At 37.0% G+C, this 24,966-nt stretch overlaps 1 protein-coding gene across 1 annotated transcript in view; it reads left to right on the top strand.

Moving 5' to 3' along the window:
- LOC134530057 (uncharacterized) overlaps nt 1-24,966 on the top strand; it is a 605,495-nt gene that overhangs the window by 403,696 nt on the left and 176,833 nt on the right. The window contains exon 2 of the mRNA XM_063364610.1: nt 24,226-24,362. Coding sequence (XP_063220680.1) covers nt 24,324-24,362 — 39 coding nt within the window. The 5' untranslated portion in view covers nt 24,226-24,323. The remainder of the gene's footprint in view (nt 1-24,225; nt 24,363-24,966) is intronic.

Below are 24,966 nucleotides of genomic sequence, written 5' to 3'. Positions count from 1 at the left end.
CTTGTTCGTATTTAAAAGTTGCGAAGTGCTCACTTTACCTCGTACAGCCTTTAATAATTTTTTAAAACTTTTTGTAGTCATTTGAAATATAATTCAGTCAATTTGTGTATAAAAATTAATTTTATATTCGAATGTAAATTTGATTTTGAAGATCAATACGCCTATTATGTTGACCTTTGTTTAGTACAGATATAAATTTGTTTAAAAATACGTATGCAATAATTGACTTATTGGTCTAGTGGGTAGCACGTCCGCATAGCTTGTATGTTGTTTCAATGGCGAGGGCAACTACATTCCTCCCTATTGCATTTTTTAATGGAAGAATAAGAAACAGGAGTTCAGTGATGGCATGCCTCCGGGTTCCATGATTACAATGAACGTGAAATCTGCTTACATAACCTCTGAATTATTTTTCGACTGGTTGAAACATCACATTTGCAAGGAATACCTGCTGGAAAAGTACTGTTGATTCTTGACGGACACTCCTCCCATTGCAGCAGTGTGGAAATGCTTGAATTTGCTGATGAAAATGATATAATTTTGCTTAGCCTTCCTAGTCACACGACCCATTTCTTCCAGCCACTTGACAGAAGCTTTTTTAAATCTTTGAAGTCTAACTACAACAAAGAATGTAATGTGTTCATGAGGAACAACCCATTGCGGCAGATTACGAGACTGCAATTTGGCAAGTTGCTAGGATGTGCTTGGTCCAAATCAGCGACTGTAGAAAATACAGTTTCCGGCTTCAAGGCATGTGGAATTATTCCGCTAAACATGTCTGCAATACCAGACTACGTTTATCTGACACCTAGCGAAGATTCAACAATCATCACCCCTGACACAAGAGGTTCTAGTGAAACGTCACTTTCTGAAGCTACTGAAACGAACTTAGTTCAACTACACTCTCCAGACATTGGTTTGACATCAAACCAAGAAGCAACCATAGTAACCGATAGGTCTACCCCTCCACTCGAATCTGATCTGCCTATAAGACATTTCGAACAGCCTATCAGTGATGAATGCCTGGCGACTCCTGGAACTTCGTCAGGGCCCACCAGTGTCTCCAGAGTCAAAGAGGTCGACAACCCCACGCCAACAAAAATTTTGAACAACATCTCACGTATTCCAATCTTAACAAAAAAAACTACAGCCCGTGGTAAGAGTGCAAGTGTTTCGAAAGTACTGAATTTTAAGGATAATGTACAACGTATTACCCAAGTAAAACATGACAAACTGAAGAAAATAAAAGAACAAGAAGAAAGAAAAGGACGGAGAGAAGAAGCTATCCTAACTAGGACTGTTAGGCCTACCAAACATAAAAAACCAAACACCAAAGGATTTTCTCAGCCAATTTTGTATGACGACAGTGATGATGTTGACTGGGACGAAGATGAATGAGTCGGGTTTAATGAGGACTACAATACTACAAAAAGTACAGAAGACTGGATTAAATGCACAGTGTGTTCCCGTTGGTTGCATGAGAACTGCACAAAGATCGAAAATAAGTGCGATGTATGTGGAAAAAAAGAACTAAAATCTTTACGGGTTTTGAAAAACTACATCTGAAAGAAGAAAGACCTTGTAAAACATATTAATGTATAGGCACTGTAGACTTGTTGTACGTCAGAAACGATTTTTGTTTAATTGAGTGTTTAAATCTGAATTTAAAGTTAGTCATAAATGATTAAATAGCTTTCTCAATGCTGGTCCATCCCTCCCATATAGCCTGGTCCATCTAACCCTAGGTATATGGTATAGATGGACCAGTACTGCAAAAGTTTTCTAAATTTTTCTTCACTTTGTTAACGTAAATTTTCTACATATACCTTTGCTTTTCATATACATAGATCACCTGAATATCATAGCGAAATTTACTTCACCAATATCTTGACAAATAACAAAATTATAAGAATTTCAAAAAAGGTGGTCCATCTCTCCTGGATTTACCCTATAGGTATGTAAATATTTATATAAGCTTTTGAATTGACGATGGTTTTTGATGTTCATGGACCATGAAACGAAAAACTTTATAAAAAATTTCCGAAAGTCGCACCATGGTAACGGCTACAATAGGTAGTACCTATGTCTTTTAAATGTACCTAAAAGCTTAGCCATGTGTTGTACAATTTCTTCCTTGCACAATTACATACATTTTCGTGGCAACTGGTTTCCAAAGGAATCTTTTGTAAAAGTGAAGAATTTTTTTTCTGTGTAAAAAGAGAAATCAGCCAGTAAAAAATTGCATGTGGGTAGAGTTTATACGGGACTGCTAGTTTTAGCTTGACCGCAAATGAATCCGGTCTCTAGTTACCAGGGACATGAGGTAGTGACCCGAAGTTGTTTAGGGAGATGACTGGAGAAAGAGTAAGTTATCAGCACGACGTACTACGTCGTGTTCCTTTAGAGTTCAATTTCGCATGCAGGAATAGCATTTAGCTCCATTTCACCCATTCACTGTGGCGTTCGGTACACGCTATTCTGTGACTTCATGCTACTCTGTGACTACTGGCTACTCTTTGACTACTGGCTACCCAAGTTTATTAAGATATGCTAGTCATGTCTTCTTAAGTAAAGACGAAAATCTTTCTACAAATAATTTATACTTATATTTTCTTGAAATATTTCTTGTTATTATTATTAAAATTCGTCAAAACAGTTTAGCGTTTTAAATGAAAATTTAAGAAAAGCAACGAATTCATTATAAAATCTAAAATAAAGCAATATTTTTATTCTAACTTGGAATAAAAATAGTAGTATTGTACATATAAAATCTTTCATAGTCTGAATATTTTTTAAGAAACTAAAAAATAATACACGATTTAAATAACCAATTACCGTGTAAGTTTTAAACATTAATATAAAAACGTATGTAACTAACTATTTTTAAAATTTTTAATTTGATGCGGCGAGTGAATGATTGAATTGTTGCAGTTGGCTGCGATATGTGGCCTGAACAATTTAACTTAAACGGAATTCCCCCGTGTCAAACTTATTTGTTTAGTAATTCACAAAGATTTAGTATCTTTTTTTATAAAGTAACAAAAGATTTATATCTGGAAATTCCGTATAAACATACTTTTAGGGTATAATATGAACAGCGTAGTAGCGTGTAGTGTCAATGAAAGTACAGAATAAGTTTGAGGAATCCTTGAAACCCACAAAATCCCATTTAAGCGGTGGCCCTATATTTGGTGTAGTCCTGAGCCATTTACGTTTTCAGGGTCCTAGTATTATGCAGAGGGGCCTATACCCGAATACAGAATAGGCCTATATAATCAGGGAATTGAAAAAATGCAAACTCCTGAAAACTTTGTGTTATCTTAATAAATGTTTATGTTCTTTCTAGCAAAATTATACTAGGTTTAGTTTTATTAATCCTTCTCATTAAATTCCGGCAAATTCGCATAATTAAATGAAGCAATAACATTTTTGTAGGTTTATTACTCTATGAAATCATGAAAACTCAGTTTAAATCGAAAGGTAATGAATGATCAGCATTTCAAATTAGATGGGAATAAAATCGAAATATTTCTTGTTCTCAATAATGTCCTTGTATTTCACAGAAAAACTAGCAAAGGACCATAAGGATGAAAATGGCCAGCGTTAGGCCCTGGAGCCGCCCTTGTCACTAATGACAACATTTTTAATTGCCTTAGAGGGGAAACAAGTCATACACTTTATTAGCACTGGTTGAAGACTTGTGCTGATTTCTTTTTAAAAACAAGTAGGCCTAATGAATATTTCGGACAAATGTTATTACACACAATGAGTAGAAATCAAGTGCTGTATTGGTCATGGAATGAAGAGACGTGTGCGTGTAAGGAGCTGAGCTTCTGGACCACGCGGAGGCCATCCGAGAAGACGGAGCGGGACGAGCACTCGCGGAGGGAACCACAGCAACGTCCGCCGAGTTTCTCACTCGCGGTGAACCCGGGTTCCCGCCGCCGGGAGTCGAACCAAGGTTGCCAATTGCATGTTTTACAGTAGGGATATTCCATCAGTTTATTTTTTTTTTCAAATAATACTATAAATTTGTACAACACATTGCTATGGTTTTTGTTGAGATAATACTGGGTATTTCTTACGTAAACTGACGCATAGTTTATATTTTAATTGATGATTCATTCATGCATATTTTTTAATCATGGAAAAGATAATGAAATATAAAGTAATTGAACTTTATTATATTGAATATTATGTTTATTAATGTGCGCAGATAATACTGGAAAGCTATTCAGGAAAAGGTTTACAAATTACTTTAACTACTGAAATTACTTTAACTACTGAAATTACTTTATCTATTGGAGATACTGGAACAACACAAAGCATAAATTCCCGAGTAAGAATCTGAACCCAGTATTACTGTCACCACTATTTTTTAGTGATACAGTTGTTTTATTTAAATGTTCAAATTAAAAAATATATATATATATGTAATTTTATATACATATTTGTGTTCCATTTACAAAAAAAAAATCAGTGTAGACTGATTCGTACTGTTTTAACAGTGTCTTGTCTCATATACATTTGTTTATTTTTTTTTTTTAAATTTTCTGACATAAATTTTGAGTTTTCTTTTTCTGGTTCGATATTATACATATCTTTCATCACTCGTGTTTAGTCGCAGTTCCCAATATGGCGATCGCCAGCTAAACTAGTCGATTAAAGAGACATCCTAAAAAAATAATTTATGTTCTCGAGACGATAAAAAAATACATTTCCAGCTTTAACGAGCTGCCCGTGACACGTGTACGCACCACAACCACAACTGTAGTATCAAGAAGGAAACAAGTCTATGCAAGGTTTTCTTCTGTCGGTCTCGAGTCACACTTAATTACTTATCAGGCAGCTTGTTCACAGTTGCAATTAATTTTATTTAGTTGGGAATATATTTTTATCGTTTATGCGTCTTCTCTGCAGCGGAGATCGTCAGCCGTGCCTTGTCATGCGAGATGTCCAAACTTGGGGTTGGTTCATTTGCATAACCAAACTCAATTAACGTCCAAATAAAATACTACTTGCTGGGTTTATTTTCAGCTAAATTACGTGCAATCCAAAGATCTTGATAAAGCACTCAACAGTTCTAAGCTGGCTGCCGAACTCATGCCTGGTTTTGACCTCTCAATTTATTCCAGAAGCTTCTTCGCGTGGTCTTTAGCGTTCGAGAGAAACGCGTTCATGATGTCGCTTGCGAAAACAATACTCTGTGGCGGTCAACGAACATCGAGAAATCTGCAAAACTAGTGTTCAAGGCGAGCGTATTGCTTACTATTAAATCAGTTTATGATGTTGGTAGTATTTTAGCCCATGGCTAATACTATAATTAAAAGAAATTGTTATTAGTTTGTAAATAGGCATACTTAAATTTTCATCTAAAAATTATAATACATATTTAAAAAATCCAGGTTCCTAAATATTTATTTGTAGAGATCCGAATAGTTCTTGGCTTCATTTGGTATCACACTGGAATTCATACTTCTATGTATACTCTAACTTAATTTGCTTTCTAACTGGCTGATTTTGTATTATTTTTTTAACGCCCGTTTATATTGAGCCGACGTGATTCCGCCACTATAGCGCTAGGCTGCAGTTTTTTGGCCATAGCTGAAAAGAAGGCGTCTAAAAATTGTGGCTGATAAATAAAACGTTCATAAATGTTTCCAGTTTAACTTTTTACTAAATAAAACCGCGAAATTTCTTAGTGCATATTTATTTGTAACCCTACAAGTTAAACAGTTCAAATTATACATGTTGTTGCAGGGAATATTTAAAATTAAATAATCACTAATATAACGGCTTCTTATGTTCATAATTATATAAAATTTTAAATCGCAAATCCATAACGAAAAATAACTGCACCAATACTGATACATATAGATAGAGATTTTTCGCAAAACCATCTGTTCACTTGTTAAACTGCAATACGGTAGTTATGCTTCAGTAATTTCTGCTTTGTGATTGGCTGCCATTTGCAAGAGAAGCGATTGCCTTATTCAACCAGGCCATCCACTACGCATTTACTTCAGCACAGAATTTTTGAGATTCGTGTTGCCGACAGCGGGCAGGCACCTGGAAGAAACTCAACCAATCACGAAACTCAGGCGTGCTATAATGTTTTAATACACAGCTTGTCTCGAAAACTTTTCGCGAAGGCATAGATGCCTTATTTTTCTTATTTTTAAAATTGGCCGCCTGTACTAGTTTTTTTTGTTTAATCCAATTTATTTTACTTTTCTCGTCATGGCTACCGCGGACTTTCGCGCCGGGAGTTGCCAACTCTACTCCTGGAGCCAGCTAACCTACTGTTAGAAAATCTGTAAAATTCGTGCCTTTATTATTTGAAGGCAGTATATATTGCAAAGGCTTGTACACCTAGACGATCCTCGTCATTGGATCACAAGTTATTTGGCACGCTGCCAAGGGCTAGCAGCTTGTGACCAACCAATGGACAACAGCCGACCAACTCACGTGCGCCACGGTAGTAGCCAATGATCTCAGGACAGCGACTTAATTAAATGTACACGATTATGGAGCCTAGCCCGAGACCAGAAAATAATTAGGTCTACATACGCATAGCAAAGATTGATTATATAGTGTGATATTCTGGTTGTACTAATATGGAAATACGTTGCAAATATTGCTTTGAGAAAATACATGCATGCACGCAACACATCTTGGTTTATAAAATGCGATAAGCAAATATCAAATTTAAAATAATCTCAAACATAAAAATTCCAAAAATTGAACGTATCGTGATCCGTGATACGTAGCAACCATTGTATTTTGTAGTTCAGCAGCTACTGTACAGTTGACATCGCTCGAATACATAAAGTATTATGTGTTGTATCAAGAAGTTGAGTGAACCCGCTAACATTTTCTGTTCCTTATCAATATTAAAATATCCTTAGTCTAAGTTAGACTCAGAAACTTCGGATGCAGGTTAATTTCCAAAAAATAATAATTCTAAATTCTATAAACGTAAGTTTAAAGTACTTAGAAAGACTGCTATACGCCTTTTAACCACAGCTTAACAAACTGGTTTATCGCAAATATATAACGTATTTCAGATGAGACACTAAGCATATGAATAACCTTTATTCGAAGATATTTCAACGACCACCTCCAAACTTGTCGCTACCGTGAAATTATATCTTTGAAATATTGAAAGGTAACATAAAGCTACAAAAAATTAATTGAATGTTTGGATGTGTTTCCGAATTATTTCAATTAAATTATTTTACTACAAAGACCAGTTTGTAACTTGGTAAAACTATCTTTAATTAGAAATTATCCAGACGCGCGGTGTTCCATCTGAAATACTCTCTATTTTTAGCATATTATTTCCTGATGAACCTATCCAGCCTAAGTTATATCGTCTAATTCAGTCTCATTCCGTAAATAATTGACATCGCACAGCTGAATAGACATTATCACGTAACGTATCTTAATTCGACATTTCTCAAAAGTTGTAAAAATGGTATATACATTCTTTGGCCACTGTTTTTTTTCCTAATCCCACCAAGGGTTAGGGAGCGACATAGGTGCGTCTCAGGTGAAGCCTATACGCCTAGTCATTCTGGGATTATCCATGCAGGGACGGGTCGCATGCATCGTGAGCTAGAAGGGGATTGGTCAGCCATGGCAGGTATTGAAGCCATGACTTACTCCACTAACTTAAATCTAGACTATAACTATGGTAAGGTGCGCCCAGGTAAACCTGCACAGACACAAGGAAAACCCTGGACAGATACAAGCTGGATGCAAGGACGTGTATTTATAGTAAGAATATCCTACTGGATACAGAGATGACATGGATGCAGAGTTGGTCAGAGAAGAAAAGAGTCTTCCATGCGGAGATTGGGGCACTTGGACACGAAGTACACTTTCATATTTTTATCCATATCTAATTTTTTTTTTTTTTTTTAATCAGGGACGCAAGTCCCCTGGTGTATTTCTGTCAACAGTGTTCATGTGGTTATGTGGCAGCTGGTAAACACGCACCACTGTTACTGCTTATAAGTAGGGACGGAACAATTTGGCAGGTTCAATGATCTCCAGGATGGCCTCCACGATCCTCTGAACACTTGGGCAAGCATGGTCTGTTATTAGCTGCCGACTCGTGAGGCGTGACGAGGTGTTCGACGCAGGCGCCGGCACGCCTGCGCGTCGCGACCGAAGGATTGTAAGCGCGGGCGGGTGGGAGGGGACAGAGGGGCGTGTTCCCGTGGCCACGCCCTCGGCGGCCTTCGCCAATCGCCGGCGGGCGTCGGCGCACGTGCCGTGCTGCGCGGGTCGGTATCGACCCCCCGGCAGTAACTCGAGCCCGCGACGGCGGGTCGGGTGGCAATTAACTGCTCGCCCCGCGGGCACTCTTCTGTTTACAGCCGGCGCACAGTGGAGTATTTGTACCGAAATCCTGGCCAAAAATATTTTTTTGATTATTTAAAGTCAAACAGTATAGACGACGTTTTGTGAACTATTTATGCAATAAAACACTTAAATGAAGCTCTGTGCACCAAAGAACAACTGGATTCAACAATAAAATAAAAGCAAAGCCTATTAAGTGGAAAGCTATTCACATTGCTGATTCATTTTACATTTACTTCTGTATTCATACCAGTCTTTATAGATGATAAGTTATTTACAAAAATGAGTTCAGTATATTCTCAGCCTTCATTGTAATTTCTTGTGTCTTTACGATGAACGCGCACTGTGTTAATCCGAGTCTTTGGAGCTACAGCTACGGTTCTCCTCTGCTTCCTCGTAATTATATTCAGCTTCTTCATCGCACCCATCTTCGCTTCTTTTGGTAGAACGAATTTCAGCCATCTCTGGCAGAAGAAGCTCCAGAGTCTCGCTGCTATATGGCTTAGTTGTTTTCCTTCGCCTCTGTGTAGAGCAGCTCAAAAAAGGATCACTGGTTAACAGCAGCCTATTGAGGACATCTCTGTTGCACACTTCTCTGTTAAATTTTCGGTAATACTTCGTCCTGTACATCCGGAAATGTTTGTTCCTAGCCTCAGCAGCTTCTTCTGATAGCTGGCCTATAGGCAGAATAGCTTCTTTAATAACTGCAGCTCCGTGCATCAATACTTTGTGCATTGTTGGACTCATGGGATGCCAACTATAGAGGCTCACATATAGCTTGGCTGTTTCATAAGCATACTTATGAAATTTCGTCTCATCAATATGGTGCCCACTTGAAATAGCTTCCAATATTACTTTTAATCTTTTAATAAGTTCAACATTCACGCCAGTAATTCGTGATGCAGTGTCTGGTTCTGCAAAGAAGCGTCTTGATGTGTTCCCATCATTCGTAGTTCCAAATCCTTGCTTTGGAACATCAACCAATAATCCAAGTTCGTCTTTAAGCATTTTTTGAATGTTCTTTTTAGTATCCGCAACAATTCTCTTCTGTTCTTTACTTCTTGCTTGCCAAATGCTAATTGGTATTCTGTATGACAAACACAAAATTGATTCCAAAAACCTGATCCGTGTGTGCAGAGGGGACAGTCCAAACGTTAAAGTATTGGGGTTTTCTGTGAAATCCTTACATAATTTATTAAAATCTTTTGATGTAGATCCACAGATGTAACACCTCATTGTCGATGTCGTGCCAGTTGCAGCATTGCAGACTTTTCCGTCAACCATTGTTAACAGTAAAGTGTGTCGAATCTTCACAGCTCCATGAAAACTTGGCACTTCTGTTTCTTTCAATGTTTTTATTTGTTCCTGAATGTACTTAATTTCATCAAGAGTAACATCTGCAGTTTCATGTACAATACGGATGCGAATTGGCCTACAGAATCTTGTGGAGGAAGGTGTTGGGTTCTGCCATATAATTTTTTTCTCTGTATGGTTATTAGCAATTAATTTTATGGGCACACATGAGCTTTGAAAAATATTGGCATCACTATCAGCTATGTTTTCAAATTTTTGTTTGAACTGTGTTTGCTGAGAACCATCGCACCCCCATTTTGAGGTTAATTCCAAATTTTGTTTTTCTTCTGACGACAGTACCTGTAACACTTCTTCTAAGTATTTGCATAACCTTGAAGAGGTGTGATCCAATAAAGACTGTAACTTAACTTCTGCTTTTGTTTCAGAAACGACAATGGAGTCTTCGCTTGGGTAACATTCTTTTTTTGCTTTTGTGAGCAGTGAATAGCAAGGGTAAACATTTTTGTTTGCACTATAAATTACTTGATATTGCTGTTTTGTTAATTCCGCTTGAACAAAAATAGACAATGCTTCTGAAGGGTTGTGTTTTTTTACTGAATTTCTGTTTGACAATAGATTTGTTTTAATTTTACTAGCCCTTGTTGGAGTCTCAGTGATTTTTTTCATTAAATCAGCAGCATCAGAATTTCCTGAAACTCTGTGATTCATTGATGCAGCATATGTTAGTTCTTCAGGGGTGAACTGTTGTCTGAGTTCTTCTGTTTTCCTGCGTTTTGTCCTCTCACTTGACTCAATGAAGTCCTTCGTAGGACGACCGCGACCTGAGGTAGTTGATGAAAAGTTGGGCACCTTAATGGTATGCGATAACCATTTACCATTGTTCTGGAGAAACCGTTCCTCTTTGTTATTAGCTAAAGACCACCTTTTCTTAAAATCAGCTTTAAAATACCTGAGTAAGCGACTTAATGACTTTCTCTCATCTTCTGGGCACTTTGTTATGTCAGCTACTCTGTGTTCCATTAAATGAAGCTTTTCAACAATGGACCTGTTTGGAGAGTCCCGGAGTAGTTCATATAATGACATTCTTGTAAATTCCTTTTCCATGTTCGGAACCTAAAACAAAATGAACTAATATTTATGACTGTAATTAATTATGAAATAAAGTTTATACTTACATATTATTTTAAAAAATTATCTAAATCTTATTTACGGTTTATATTAGTATAACGTAGGCAATCACTTAAAAACCGATATCTTAAATCTTATCTATATCACGATAAATATAAATGTATAAGATTTTTAATAAATCTGTGTTAACAAAACCACATTTCCTATCACATTAATATCTGGATAAGAAGCATGATTGGGACAAAGAAAATAGTAAACGCACAGAACTTTGAAAGTGAATGTTGATGGGAATATGTCCACTCCGAAATTAAGAGAGGAGCATCACATAGGGTATTTTCCTCAATTTATTTTCTAATTCCCAGTCTCCAACACGTGCATATCTCAGCACTGATGAATCAACTGGCTCATAATATTAATTTAAGCACAAATATTGAATAGCAACTTGTACCTAGTTCTGTAATAGTTTTATTAGAATTTACTAGCGGTTCAAAACGTTTGGTAGGGACTGTAATGTTATTATTTCTTATTTAATAATGCTGGCAATGTATTACAAATACAAGAGCTATAATAAACCAAAGTAAAATTACTTTTTCCGGTATCCTTTGATAGGCAACAGTCAAATTTGTTAATCTGAAAACTATTGTAAAAATCCACACCAATGTTTAAAATTAGTGTTAAATAAAAATGGCAACTACATGCGGGAAATTTCTCTTCTGGTATTGAAGCTTAGTGGGAAACGTATTAAGAATATGTTAAAACGACAGCCCGACAAGGCCCGACACACATTCAAAAAGTCTCTTGAAATCATAAATTTTTTCTAACCTTTCTAATACACATTTTGTCCTAAGTTTGTTATTTTTTATTACGGCACTTAAATAATTTTTCACAATAAAATATACATTGAAATGAAACAGTTACCTTATTTAACAGCTGTACGAAATTTCATGACAATATGTCAATCCTAACAGCTAGTAGAAACACGTATGTTGAAGAACACGAACGGTGAACTCTCTAGCACAAGCACGTCCGCACACATAGACATCAACTCTTCAACTAAGCATAGCAGTCACCGGATATGACTCATGGTACCAAAATAGACCCTGCTCGACGCGCATGTGATTAGGCAACAAGAAAATACCATTTCTGCTGTGACTAAACGAAATATTTTTTTTTCTTTTTTGGCCAGGATTTTGGTACAAATACTCCACTGTGCGGCGCCGTAATTAGCAGTCGCGGCACGCCGGCCCCAGCGGCGCGTGGGTCGAGGGAACTCAGCTGAACTACCTCAGAGACTACGAGAGCACTCAAGATATCCGGGCGGTGTCTGTTTGAGCAAACTATTCAAGAATGCGCTGAGGGCGGATAAGTGGTTCTGTTGCCGAATTTAATTACTGAACTGTATTTTTAGAATGGTAAAAACTACCCTTCTAAAAACACTACGTGTTTTAAGAGTAAATTTTAGGCATACAACATTCGGTAGACACCTTTATCTTCATTTCACCGCCATATAATATTATGGACACCGCTCAGGTATCATACATAGTTGGACTATGCGTCTGTCCACATCCTTGCGCTTAGAGGCGGCACCGCGCTAGAAGCACCAGCGAGCGTCTCGCTAACACAGACACACCCCTGTGTAGGCGGGACCCTTAAAGAAGAGAGGACGGAACCGGGAGAACCCTGGCGGGAATACAGTCCGTATCGCCTTGGCGGGGCGATGCGATGATATCCTGCAGCTTCACGCTCTACTTTACAATCAGGCTGCCCTGCAAACACCTCTGTGCTTTCTTTGAATGTTTCTTACAATGGGGCAGATAGTTTTTAAATCTTTCTTTTAGACATATGCTATTGTAATTACACTGAAGGTCATAGATACACCTCAGTCCGCTTGTGCCTGATGACGGGAACAGTTCTCTGTTCCCGAAACATCGCCACTGTTGTCTTAGAAAGAAAGCATGCTGTGTTCGTCTGTGCTGTCGTCTTATCCATAATATCTGCTGTGTCACACCGCTGGGTTGGCCTTTGAGCCTCTGTGTTGTCGTTGTCCTTCCCAGATTACCTGTTTAGTAGGAGCGTGGGGTTGGTCTGTTTGTCACCGTTTTCTCCAAGAAATATTTTTTTGTCTCTATTGCAACTGTCTCACGTGTTCAGCCCCCTGTGTTCGTCTGGGCTGTGACGTTTTTACTGACTGTCTCCTTCCACGGTAATCTGTGTGCAGTCTGTGTGTATACATTTTGACATCGGCTGAGTTTGGCTTCTATGCGTATTCATCTTTTCGTCCGTTATTTAGGTTTATATATGAAATACCGAGTAACTAGCGACGGAAAGTGTAAAAAATATATTTTAATCATTTTTTTGTTTTTACATGTTGTGAATGGGTAGGATTGTGAAAAATTTGCGTTATCACGTGGCAACAAACCTAGGAAAACGACTGCGAAAATTCAAAATTTGCTTTATTTATACTCTTAGATTGCGTGATAACTATAACTAGTCCTACTATAAAAAATAGGCTGGCTTAAACTTAAAAAAAACTAAACGCTCTATTTATGCTAAATAAAATATTTTAAGCAGATGCTCCTAAATACTTATTCCGTTTTTCAATTTTTTTCTTCATTTTGTAAGCCTCAACCAGGATGTTAGACACCAACGGTCTACAAAGATAAAACAAAAACTCTTATCAAAAAACATTGGGTCTCTAATTCTCAGACACGTAACCCAGGAAATACTGAATAAATGTGTGAGTGTGTGTGTTAAAGAGTATGATATCATATTAAAAATTTAATTTTAATTTTTAATTTTTTTAAACTATTTTTAACATGTTTTTGCTTGTATTTAATTATATTTGAATATTATGTATTAAAAACAATATTTAATATGTTTAAATTTTTATTTATGTTATGATTTTTTAATGTTTAATACGTTATTTTATATGGTTTATGTTAGTAGACTACTAAACTTGGATTCATCAGTAATGGCTGTAATTTGTTATTATTTATTGTATAATTTCTTAAATCCTAGATATAACTTATTATACTTTTATTTATGTCTCGTGGTTAGTGTAAAAGAATACTTACAAGCCTTAACATCGCCAAACTGAAGTAAAAATAAATAAATAAATAGACTGCGAACAAAAGCATGGCCTCTGACAATGCATTACGTGTTGTTCGACACATCCCGAAGATCTAGGAGCCAATATCAGACATACAGCGTGTTGTTTAGTAAACACGGAGGGTGCGAAGGGGAACAGCTAATCAAGTTTCCTGTCGTGGGAACTTTACTGATTGAGCGCACTGGCCAGCTCGGTGTGATCGACAGTAGCTCATAGTTATGTTAATAAATCGCTCACCGAGACGTGAAAATATTCTTAAAATAAATGCTTCAACTTGTTTCAAATTGTTTCATTTGTGTCACTTTTGCCTGTGGCATTGGGTAGAAGCAATATATAGTTACTAAGTTCATTCCAAGTGTTGTTATTGCAAGCCCGACTGATTGCAAACTTTATACGGTAATCTATACCGGGTAGGTTCACAACCCTCTTTAGAGTCTTCTTCGTCTTAGATTTTCTGGGGAGAAAAAAAAAGGGGGGTGTGGAAATGGAGCTGTAGAAAATATACAAGGGTAAAAAAACTACAATATTTATTCAGTTAACAGTACTAAGTTTGGATGAGTATTTTACATTCTTGAACAATAAATAAACTCGAGCAATAATCACTGTATTTTGTAAACAGAACTGTGTTCTTACAGGAAGATGACTTATGGTTAGGACCTCAATTATTTCTCGAATTCCTTTCATTCAGGCTAGACTCAATCTACCTTTATATGATAAGATTTTAAATAATGCTTATTGACTGATATCAAGGTCACATCCTTTGGCGGGTAACACGTGATTGGGTAACCACTTCTCCTAGTTTGTAAGTGGCTCAGGGTCGCCTGGGTGTGTCAAGGGCTCTGCAGTGCAATCACCAACATGAAGCAGATGTGCATGTGCTTCAAGTCTATGCTCTGCTGCTCAATGGGGCTGTGAAAATGTGACTATACAAATGATTTTAAAAAACTGGACCCGGGGGGGGGGGTGAAATACTGTCGCACTAGATTATGCTTGATGGTTATTTTCCAACAGGTATAAGGGAAGTAGAGTCTTTGTTTTACGATAATAATTTTTTTTAAATAACTTTTTGCATATAAAAACTTATATTTTTTAATTTAACAGAAATATTCATGTAAAATAACATATATTTTTTAATTTGTACATTCAATTTGAAAAAAATTGTATCAAAATAATGTTATCTGTATCTAGTAATACTGTGTTCGGATTCTTGCCCAGGCATTTAAGCTTTGTGTTGTCCCAGTACCTCAAATAGTTAAAGTTATTTGTAGATCGTTCACTCAATAACTTTCCAGTATTAACTGCGCACATTAATATGGAATGTTAAAACCACATAAAGTTTAATTATTGAATGTTCAATTATCATTTCCACGGTAAAAAAAAATTATGCTCAGTTTTATCTCGAAAAACGTATTTCATATATGAAAAAAAAAATAGTCGTGTGTTGCACAAAGTTACAATTGGTATATATCTTGCAGTATTGCAAACTATTTCTAAGCACCAGGTTTCCAAAGGAAGTTTTTGTAAAATTACAGAAATTTGTTTTTGTTTGCTGTATCTATGCATGCCAGCACCACCACAATCACCCTAGCATCCACACACTCGCCGAGCCAACACCGCCATATCGTCAGCTCGCCTTCACTCCGTGGTTCCCCGACCCCGCACAGCTCGTCTCTCCGCTCAAGTCTCACGATCCCACAGACCAACTGTAGAGCCGCGCATCACTCGTAGATCATGTAGGATATACGTCTCGGGAGGCACCATTGTCCCACCAGGTCTGAGCAATGTCCACCCACCTGTCGTCCTGCCGACGTTTCTGCGGCAATACCTTCTGTAGTAGTGTCGCTTAAAGTGATTTTGCTTCTGATACTTCGTGTTTTTTCACATGGTAACCATATTTAAACTTTATAAAGGTGTTTTCTACTAAGAAATTCCTTATTTAATGTTTTTTTATGAACCTAATTACAAATTTTTATATCATTCCTAGAATGAACTGAAAAGCATGAAACATTTTCGTGAACAGTTTTTTGATTACCCATTCGTACGTAGGTGACCTTCGTCTTACATTTATTTATTAATTCATTTATTTTTAGTAGTTCCATCGTTAAATCAATAAAAAAATGTGTTTTTCAAAACTCTGGAAAACTTTGTTTTCTGTGGTTTTGGCAAACCCTAATTTTTATTGATTAATGAATGAGATATATTAAAATTAAATAAAAAAACGAACGGTAAATACGAATGATTAATCCAAAAATGTATTCCACGTCATATCCTGCTTTCAGTGCAAGATAGGACTGACATAAAAATTTGTCATTATGTTCATAAAATCCTTTAAATAACAGCGTTTTTATTAAGTATAAGAAGCTTTTTATAGACAATAAAATGTGGTTATATTACCGACTTCTTTAAAGTCATGTGAAGAATCATAAATAATAGAAGAAAAATAAGTAGTATAATACACCCTTAATCCCCATTGATACACACGCAGGTAAATTCCCTGACCATGAAAGGGGGAGGGGTGGGGACAATATATTGGGCTCTGATTAATATTCGCTTTGTGATGATTCTGTCTTGATAATTCAAGTTACAGTATGTTACCTATATTTTGAGGTTAATTATTTCATTTTTATTTTTTTCAACTCAATTAAATGTGTGCTATATTGAAGGGCCATTTCTTTAGGTGCGATGAGAGTAAAATTACAAGGCCTAATTTCAATACGTTTTCGTAAAACTTTTCTGACGCGAAAAGAACAGAGAATAGGTATTTGGCCAAAAAATATATAAAGAAAGCACTATGCTATATACGTTGCTGGGCTCGTTTTCGTACTCCTCTTTGTGGGATGATTCATCCCTCGCCAAATAAATAAATAAATAAATAAACCAAGAGAGATGGATGAACTAAAGAATAACACAGAGTGTTTGCGCATGCGCTTGTTTCAGAAAAAATATAGCTATAATGTACAGTCATCTGTGAGTGCGTTAAATTTTGTATTTGCTACCAGTGCGCTCGCGTTCCTCCTTGTTCAACCAGCAGCGTAGAGAGTGCTGTTGATACAGTCCCTGCATTTCCCGCATATATAGTGCTACCTGTAATGAATTTCATATTTCGCTCAGAGATTTGGCGAGTTCCAAATGACAGAACTGTTTGAAAAAAATTGTAAAACGCAAAGTTTTTCTTTATGGCTTGAGTGTTTCAACAGTAGGTAATATTTATTGTTAATTAATAATTATTGATTTATCAATAGTTATTGATAACTTGAGCAGTTATTTTGAAGTGAGTAATAATTTTGTTAATTCGCGTTTGATAAGAAAATAGTCACTTCTCTCTCTCTCTCTCTCTCTCTCTCTCTCTCTCTCTCTCTCTCTCTGCCGTTTTACCTCTTACAATAGGTATACTTACTTTCGAGTCGAGGTTTGAATTGTCAAAATAAGTTTCACTTCTACCACGTGACCGGAGTTACACGCGCTCTTTTGTTCATATTATAATGTTCTGTAGGCGCTGCACTTTCTGAATGAAGAAGACAGCGTGACGCTGTGATGGAGAGGCGCGCTGGCTGCAAGGAAGCTCGTACAGCACTCGCAATGTTCGTGAAGCACGCCTGCCTCTCACGCGTGCTGCGTGCACAGCTACGAGGACAGGCGACCAAACAACACTCATGTGATTTTATTCTGTCTCACATCGGGATATTGACCAATAGAAATTCCAGGAACTTTTATAAAATGAAATCGCGGTTGCTACTTCAGATGCGGACGGGAAAAAAAATATCGCCAGTTTTGTAACCCGGGGCCTCTGCATGGCGAGTTCAGTGTCCTCAATGCATCACGTCGCTTCATTGGTCGGCCTGTCAGCATTCCGCGTGAACCACCAATCATGTTAGCGCAGTGAGTGTCGATCACACGGTGCGATTGAACCTCGCCTGTCCGCCCAAGAAGTGACGTGGGATGTCATTCTTTCTTAATAATCACTGTATTTTTTGTTTTTTATTTTAAATATTAAATTTAAAACTAAGTAAAAATTTAACGATTAATGAAACTTTAGATTGGTCAAAACGAGCGAACGAGCAGCTATTTATCGAGTTAATGTGATTAGTTTTGGCTGTTAGGCAAACTTTTTTTATTGTAAAAACCAACATAATTGTATAAACTAAGATGATAAATTCATAAGTTAAGGGCATGTTAGTAAATGCAAGGGCAGCCTACTGAGTCAATCTTGTTTCATTAACAGAATTCTCAAAAAAACTGAAGTCTACAGCAAACACACGAACCAGATGACACTGTTTACGACGGAACCCGCAAGTCGGGGAAGTCTGAGAGTATCTCCTTGTTGGTGACTACGAAGAACTGTGCGGTCTTTAGAGGCGCTCCCGTCGCTTAATGCTACAAGAGTGCAGGCAGCGAGCGAGTTGGCGGCCGAGTGGCCGGCTATAGTCCGTCCCGTCTCGCTTGTCTGAAATTTGAACTTTCTGAAAAGTAGCACCAACGCCACTGTTGCTCTGCGGACAGTGTTTTAAAACTACTTGGTGTGGTTGTCAGAACTCGCACTGTGATTTTTTTTTTAAGTGAAACTTTTTTGCTGAAGGGGCTAAAGTTATCTAGCGTTAAGAAAATTCCGATCGCATGAGGGGAGTAGCTAGGTACGTGGTGGGGGAACCGGATGAAGAGGGGAGTACGTCAGCAGCGACGCCACTCCAACTAGAGGTGTAAAAGTAACGAAAAAATGTGTACCCGTATGTATTCGTTACTATAACAATAAGTACTCGTTACTTTCGTATCGTTACTCGTTACTTCTGATACCGCATAACATGGCACATTCTATGTTATGTAACAGCAACGAATCGAGTCGTATTTCGTACGCGTACAGTATGACGTCGCGTAAATAAAAATAAATCTAATATAAACAATTAAAAATATTTGATAATTAACAGCTTTTGTTAACCAAGAAACAATTAACTCTCATTAGAGCGGCTTTATTATAATATATATTTTAAGATAAGAACATAAAACGTGAAAATACGCGATAATTAAAAACAAAAACATACATATTTATAATTTGTAAAAAATACTTTCTTACGTTGTTTCTGTTCGAATCTAAATCTTTGTCTACACACACAATACCTTTAATAAACAGTAAAAAACTTGGACGACGAATTTCCAAATTATACTTTTATTAATAAACAAACATCGTTCTTTGTAACGAATAAGCGCGCGCATGCGTGAAACATACGAAAGATGCGAGTAACGAAATGCATTCGTGTGTAACGTTTCGTTACTCGTTACTAGATGCCGCACCCGTTACTCAGTAACGAATACATACGGTTTGCTACAGCTCTAACTCCAACGCATGCGCTAGCTTTCGAAAGTTTAGACCGCTGTACTGTGGGGTGGCGGAGGACAGGTACATAGCGGAGCATGCTGTATGCTAGTTGTAACGGAAGGAAGGGGAGACGGCAGGGGAGAGGTAGAAATGACGCAGCAGTGATGCTAAGGAATCCTCGTAACACTGCTTGTGTTTGTTTACTCTTCAGTTTTCGTAACGGCTAACGATTGAGGCTATTATATTTATTTTATCGTATTTAAAGTATTTGTAATTTATTTATTTGTGTAGAAAAGAGTTGTTGAGTTGTGCAATTAACTTTAAAAGTATAATTCATTTATATGTGAATAGTGTAATTGAAAATGTAATTAACTCATAATCCTTTACAACTAAGACCGAAGTTTCACTTCTGTTGGCCATTAAATTCCACGCACACACATTTTTTTTTTTTTTTTTTTTTTTGTAAATTGAATAGAGATATTCATGTAAAATTATAGATATTTGTAAATTTGTACATTCGAATGAAAACAACTGCATCACAACAAAAAAGTGTTCGCAGTAACATAGGTTCGAATTCTTACCCTTGCATTTATGCTTTGTGTTGTCCCAGTACTTCCAATAGTTTAAAGTTATTTGTAAACCGTTCCCTGAATAGCTTTCCAATATTAACTACGTACATAAATATATAAAATTAAACAAAATAAAGCCCAATTATTTATTGTTCGAGTATCTTTTCCATGGGTTTAAAAAAATCATGCTTGACATCTATTTAATTAAATATAAAAATTATATGCCAATTTTCGTATCTCGAAAAACTTATTTCGTGCACGCAGTAATAACCAAAGCCGTGTGTTGTACAAGTTGCAGTATATATTTCTTGGTAACTGGTTTCCAAGGGGATATTTTGTAAACGCACAGGAAAAGCTGCTCGACCCGGACTCTACCACTCACTGCTCCGTGGAGCACGCGCGCCATGCGTCACCCTCGCGAGACGGGAACTGCGAGTGGTAATTGTGCGTGGGAGGAGCGATGGTCGCACGAGGCCGGACCAACACGGCAGCCTCCGGGAACCACTGAGTGGCCTGGCGGGACCGCTACTCTGCGCACTTCTGCACGTCGCTCCACGTCTCAGTTGTGTGGTCGGGTCACTAGTAGCGCCTTCCTGTGGTACATTTATTTCAACATTGGGCAAACAAATTAAAAAAAACACCGAACAACCTGTTATTTTTTGTTCAGACCAGTTTTTTCTTTAACCAGCATATTAGTTATTTTGGTTCCCGGCATGTTCAAATGAAAGCCATACCTACCACATACCGCTTGCTACCACTCAGGTTGAACAATAAAGTTATAACATCAAAGCACTAAAGTCCGGTAAATCTACACATCTAACTGGGATTTAAACCACAGAAAGGGTATTTTCCCACAGTCGGTTTTTTCCCACAGAATAGGACTTTTTTTTAATAATGAATTTATTTATTTCCTCTTTTTTACCCATTGACTAAAATACATTAATTAATTTAATTTGAGAGGAGTATTTTGCTTAGGTTTATTTGACAAGTTATTGAGATAATTCAAATGATAAGACCTTGATTAGTATATAATTTTTTGTTCTTGTAAATTACAATAAACAAAAAGAGCAAACTATTGTTGTTATTGAATTTAAATGTTTTAATAAAATCTATTAAAAAATACATTTAAAAAAAAGATTTAGTTTAGTTATAGAACTTAAATCAGCCAACCCTGATTTATTAGATCGTTTCGTCCTTTTGTGTGTTATTTAGACATTTAAAAAGGCTGTATTCGCGATTCTTTTTTCAAATATGAACAGTTTGGAAGATCGTTTTGTAAATAGGTTAAAGTACGGTTATCTTATAAAGGTTTTTGAATAAAAAATGTTAACCGAAATAAGTCAAATGCTTTAAAGTAAATTGAAAACAATAATGATATAATACTGTTAGTGACTATGTTCACTCTCAACTTTACTAAATCTAAAACAAAAAATTACGATTTTTTGTGATTTGAAATTAAATATACATCTCATAATAGTCATACAAGACATATTGTATGCATGCTCAATGCTTAAAGAAATAACATTCTTAACTTATAAAGTAGTTTTTGTGAGATTAATTAGAAGAAATCTTTTGTATTGCTTATTATGTAATTGTTTCCTGAAGACATATCAATCACCTCCATATTGGACTTATAGCCTAGGCCTCTACTATATTTATTCACAGTCTAATATGAACATTGGTTTTATTTGAAATATAAGGTGGAGGTCACCCTTGCGAAGAGCAGTGAAGTGGAGAGGGTGAGTGATCTTGGCGAGCGATAGCGGGCGACGAGCGACGGGCTTCGTCGGAGACGGTACGGTGTCACGACGCGGCGGGCGAGTGAGTAGTGCGAGGCAGTGTGTTGAGACCGAGGTCCGTGGTAAGGGACAAACAATAGACGTCTCCACTGTTGATCTGAGCTCTGGTTGGGAGTGTAAATAATGGACTTATTAAAGTGCGATAAAACCGGACAGACATTCAAATTGTTGTAATTTAGGGGAACAAATTGTTCATAGTAGTTAGTAGATAATTTCTATTTAAATAATTTGGACTAGCCTTTCCGAACCTGAAAGTTTCCACTGGGAACAATATACAATACTTAATAAGTAAAAGTTTTTAAATATTGTTTTTGACCCAAACAAATGACATGAAAATACAACTACCTATCTTTGGGCCAGCATTGGATTTTACGTGTAGCTACTATTTTGGGAGCGTTCCAGCCATTTCCGCGATATTTCTTTTGATTAATAACCGCGCAAAGCATTGCGAATGGAAGAAATAGTATATAAAATATAATGTACTGATAAGTTACCTTAGGTTTGTGTATCTGTTGTTTAGATATTTAAACATTCTTAAGTAGCTCAGAAACACTTAAATGCAATACATTTTTTGTGCACCTTTGTTTATAACTTTCTTCTCTTTGCATTACATAGTGCAGTTTTTGTTTGAGAGAGATTTTACGTTATATGGCTCAACCAAATAAATAATATATATAGCTTCAAAACCCTAATCCTTTTATCGGCTTGGCCCAGGAGTCAGGATTTTCGACTCTATTGACCAAAGCGAGCTACAAGCTCAGCGGGCTGGCATAGGCGTCGACTCAAGTGAAGGGCTGGAAAGAGAAAGAAAAAGGCAATTTTTCAACGTGATTGAATTTGGTTTATGACTTCAACCTGCATGCCATCCATTTATGTACAGTATCCAACATAAAGCATGATTTGTTGCTAATATGAGTTCAGCTAACTATCAGTATCGTTTTTTTCTCTATTTAATTTCCATGGCAAAGTGGAGTGGGACGACATTTATGTCTGAAAGTATCAGCAATTGGTTTATTTCTGATCCCGGGGAAGTATACCTATGTTATAAGTAAATTTGTAAGTAATTTTAAATAACTTTTCGTAGGCCGTGAATCAATTTCACAGCTCATGTAATAATTTTTATGTTGTTCAAATGTGGATTCGTTGATTAGTGATTTCCAGTGCTAAATTGGATGGTGTTATGCACAAATGAGTTAACCAACAAAAGGAAAAAAAGTTATTGAAATAATTGTGTAGGTAAAATTACACTTTTAATTGAGCTAAATTTGTTTAACCGACATTCCTTGCTACTATGCCATCTTGCGACCAAACATTCAACGCACTGCCACAATACCGGTTATTGTGTGTTCAACTTTGAGCTCAATTTACTCAGTTGAAAATGTTTGTGGGTTGAACCATTTTTACATAACACCATCCAATTAGCGTTATTTTTCATCACCTGAGTAGAATCAATTTTCTTGTACCCGCCAAAGGATATGGCCTTGTTGTCGAATAATAGATATACTAAAATTTGAATTTTTATAGGCAAATGAGTGAAATTAATCCAAAAAATAATTGCCGCTTTTACAAATACGCGACTCTGCAATTTTTGTAACTGAAGTACACACACATACATATGTATATATATAGCCTATATATTAGGCCCTGAATCAAAATGAAAGTTGTAGGCATTATAAGCACTGCATGCAATTATTTGTTGTTTCCGATGTTTGTGTGGCAAGTTGTCTATAGCGTGTCTCATGCTTAGACTGCAATGTGCATTTTAATGGGCATTTACTCTCTCTTCAATGCTCGGTTTCTGCCATTAGCGATGTCTGTGTTTCAGTATGATATGTTGTCAGATCTACAGCATTGAAGCAAAATATTGTAAGATACAACTTTTTAATATAATGAACCTTTTTATTTATTTTATGTGTAACATATTTAGCAGAGAAAATTTGGAATGAGGATTTTGGAAAAAACATTTTGCTGTTATATTTCATCAAGACCATCATCATATATTATTAATTATTTCTTTCTAAGAAGTAGTAATTGATAGACGCCATTATGTTTTAATGGTTATTTTCAACCATTGTTAATATCATTAAATTTTATTTTGAGCATAGCACACACTTAGCATTGGATTATTTCTTTCGACAGAATGACTACAACTATGATAATATTGTCAAAAGATACTAATTTAGAGTCTTAAAAATTAAAAAAGAAACAGTTAAAATATATATAAAAGCAAATTTTTTAACATTAAAAAGCCGGGTAGTGACAATCTGGCAACAGTGGTCGCCATTTACTCTGTACTGCAATCCAAGCATGAGACAGACTATATAGTTCACAGGGATGAAAGCCACAACCACAACCCGAACCTTTCCGAAGTTTACCGAAGTAAAATGTTAGGTTAGGTCAGACTAGGTCAATAAAATAAATGATAGTTCTTTGGTTGGTTCCCCGGAAGGGAAGGTTAGGTTAGCGTTATCTAAAACACTGCATGGCCGTTGTTGGCAATGTGGTGGGAGGGGGGGGGGTTTTCACGAGCGATCGGCAAACTTCGGAGAGCGTCGGAAGCGGCCGGCCATGGAGAGGGGTTGGGAAGGAGAGGGAGTGTGACGCGCCGCCCCCGCGCTTGCCCCGCAGGCGCGCAGGCCGCAGCTGCGCCGGGACGCCAGGGCGCCGGCCCGCCCCCCAGATGCGCCTCCACGCCGCAGCAGCCCCGCCACGTCCGAGCGGCGACTATGCGCGCTGACCCAGGCGCCCAGGCGGTGCTCGTCGCGGTGAGTCGCTCTTCCTCCGGAGACCGGACAAACTCGCGGGTTCTGAACCTGCACCTCAACAGCAGAACTATCATATCACAGGCCAATATGTCCAAGTGTGCTGAGAACTGAGGAGTCTATTCTAGAGGGCATCGACTCCGCGAATTTTTCCGGTCTCTTCTTATCACTTATCAGTTATTAGGCTTCCTCCAGTTTTTCCTTTTTTTTAAAGACTATTTCTGGAAATATGTGTGCCTGTTGGAACCAAATTCCGGTATATGCTTTGTGGTGACAGTCAATTATCTGATTGGTTTGTTGGTACCGTACACCTGTTGCCTCTCTCGCTTTACGTGAAATACTTTGAACGTTACGTTTTTTAAATCTTATTTCTGTAATTTCGATGTCTAGTTAAAAAAAATTAGCATTACAAAGCATTATTGTTATTTTTGACTTCGTCCCTTCTTTCCAAAGCCTTTTATACTCCGTTTTAATAAATCATTTGTTAAGTGTTTTACAGACAAGGGTCCTTTTTTATTTTAATGATAGTAAATATTAATATGTTTTGATTGAGCGAAGAAAAACGTCTTTGCGCGTTTTTTTTTTTGTTAAGTGGAAAACATCTACT

This window comes from Bacillus rossius, chromosome 1, assembly GCF_032445375.1.
Source record: "Bacillus rossius redtenbacheri isolate Brsri chromosome 1, Brsri_v3, whole genome shotgun sequence".
NCBI classification, from domain to species: domain Eukaryota; kingdom Metazoa; phylum Arthropoda; class Insecta; order Phasmatodea; family Bacillidae; genus Bacillus; species Bacillus rossius.
The sequence above is the reverse complement of the archived record's forward strand: the minus strand, read 5'-3'. Positions and strand labels throughout refer to the sequence as shown.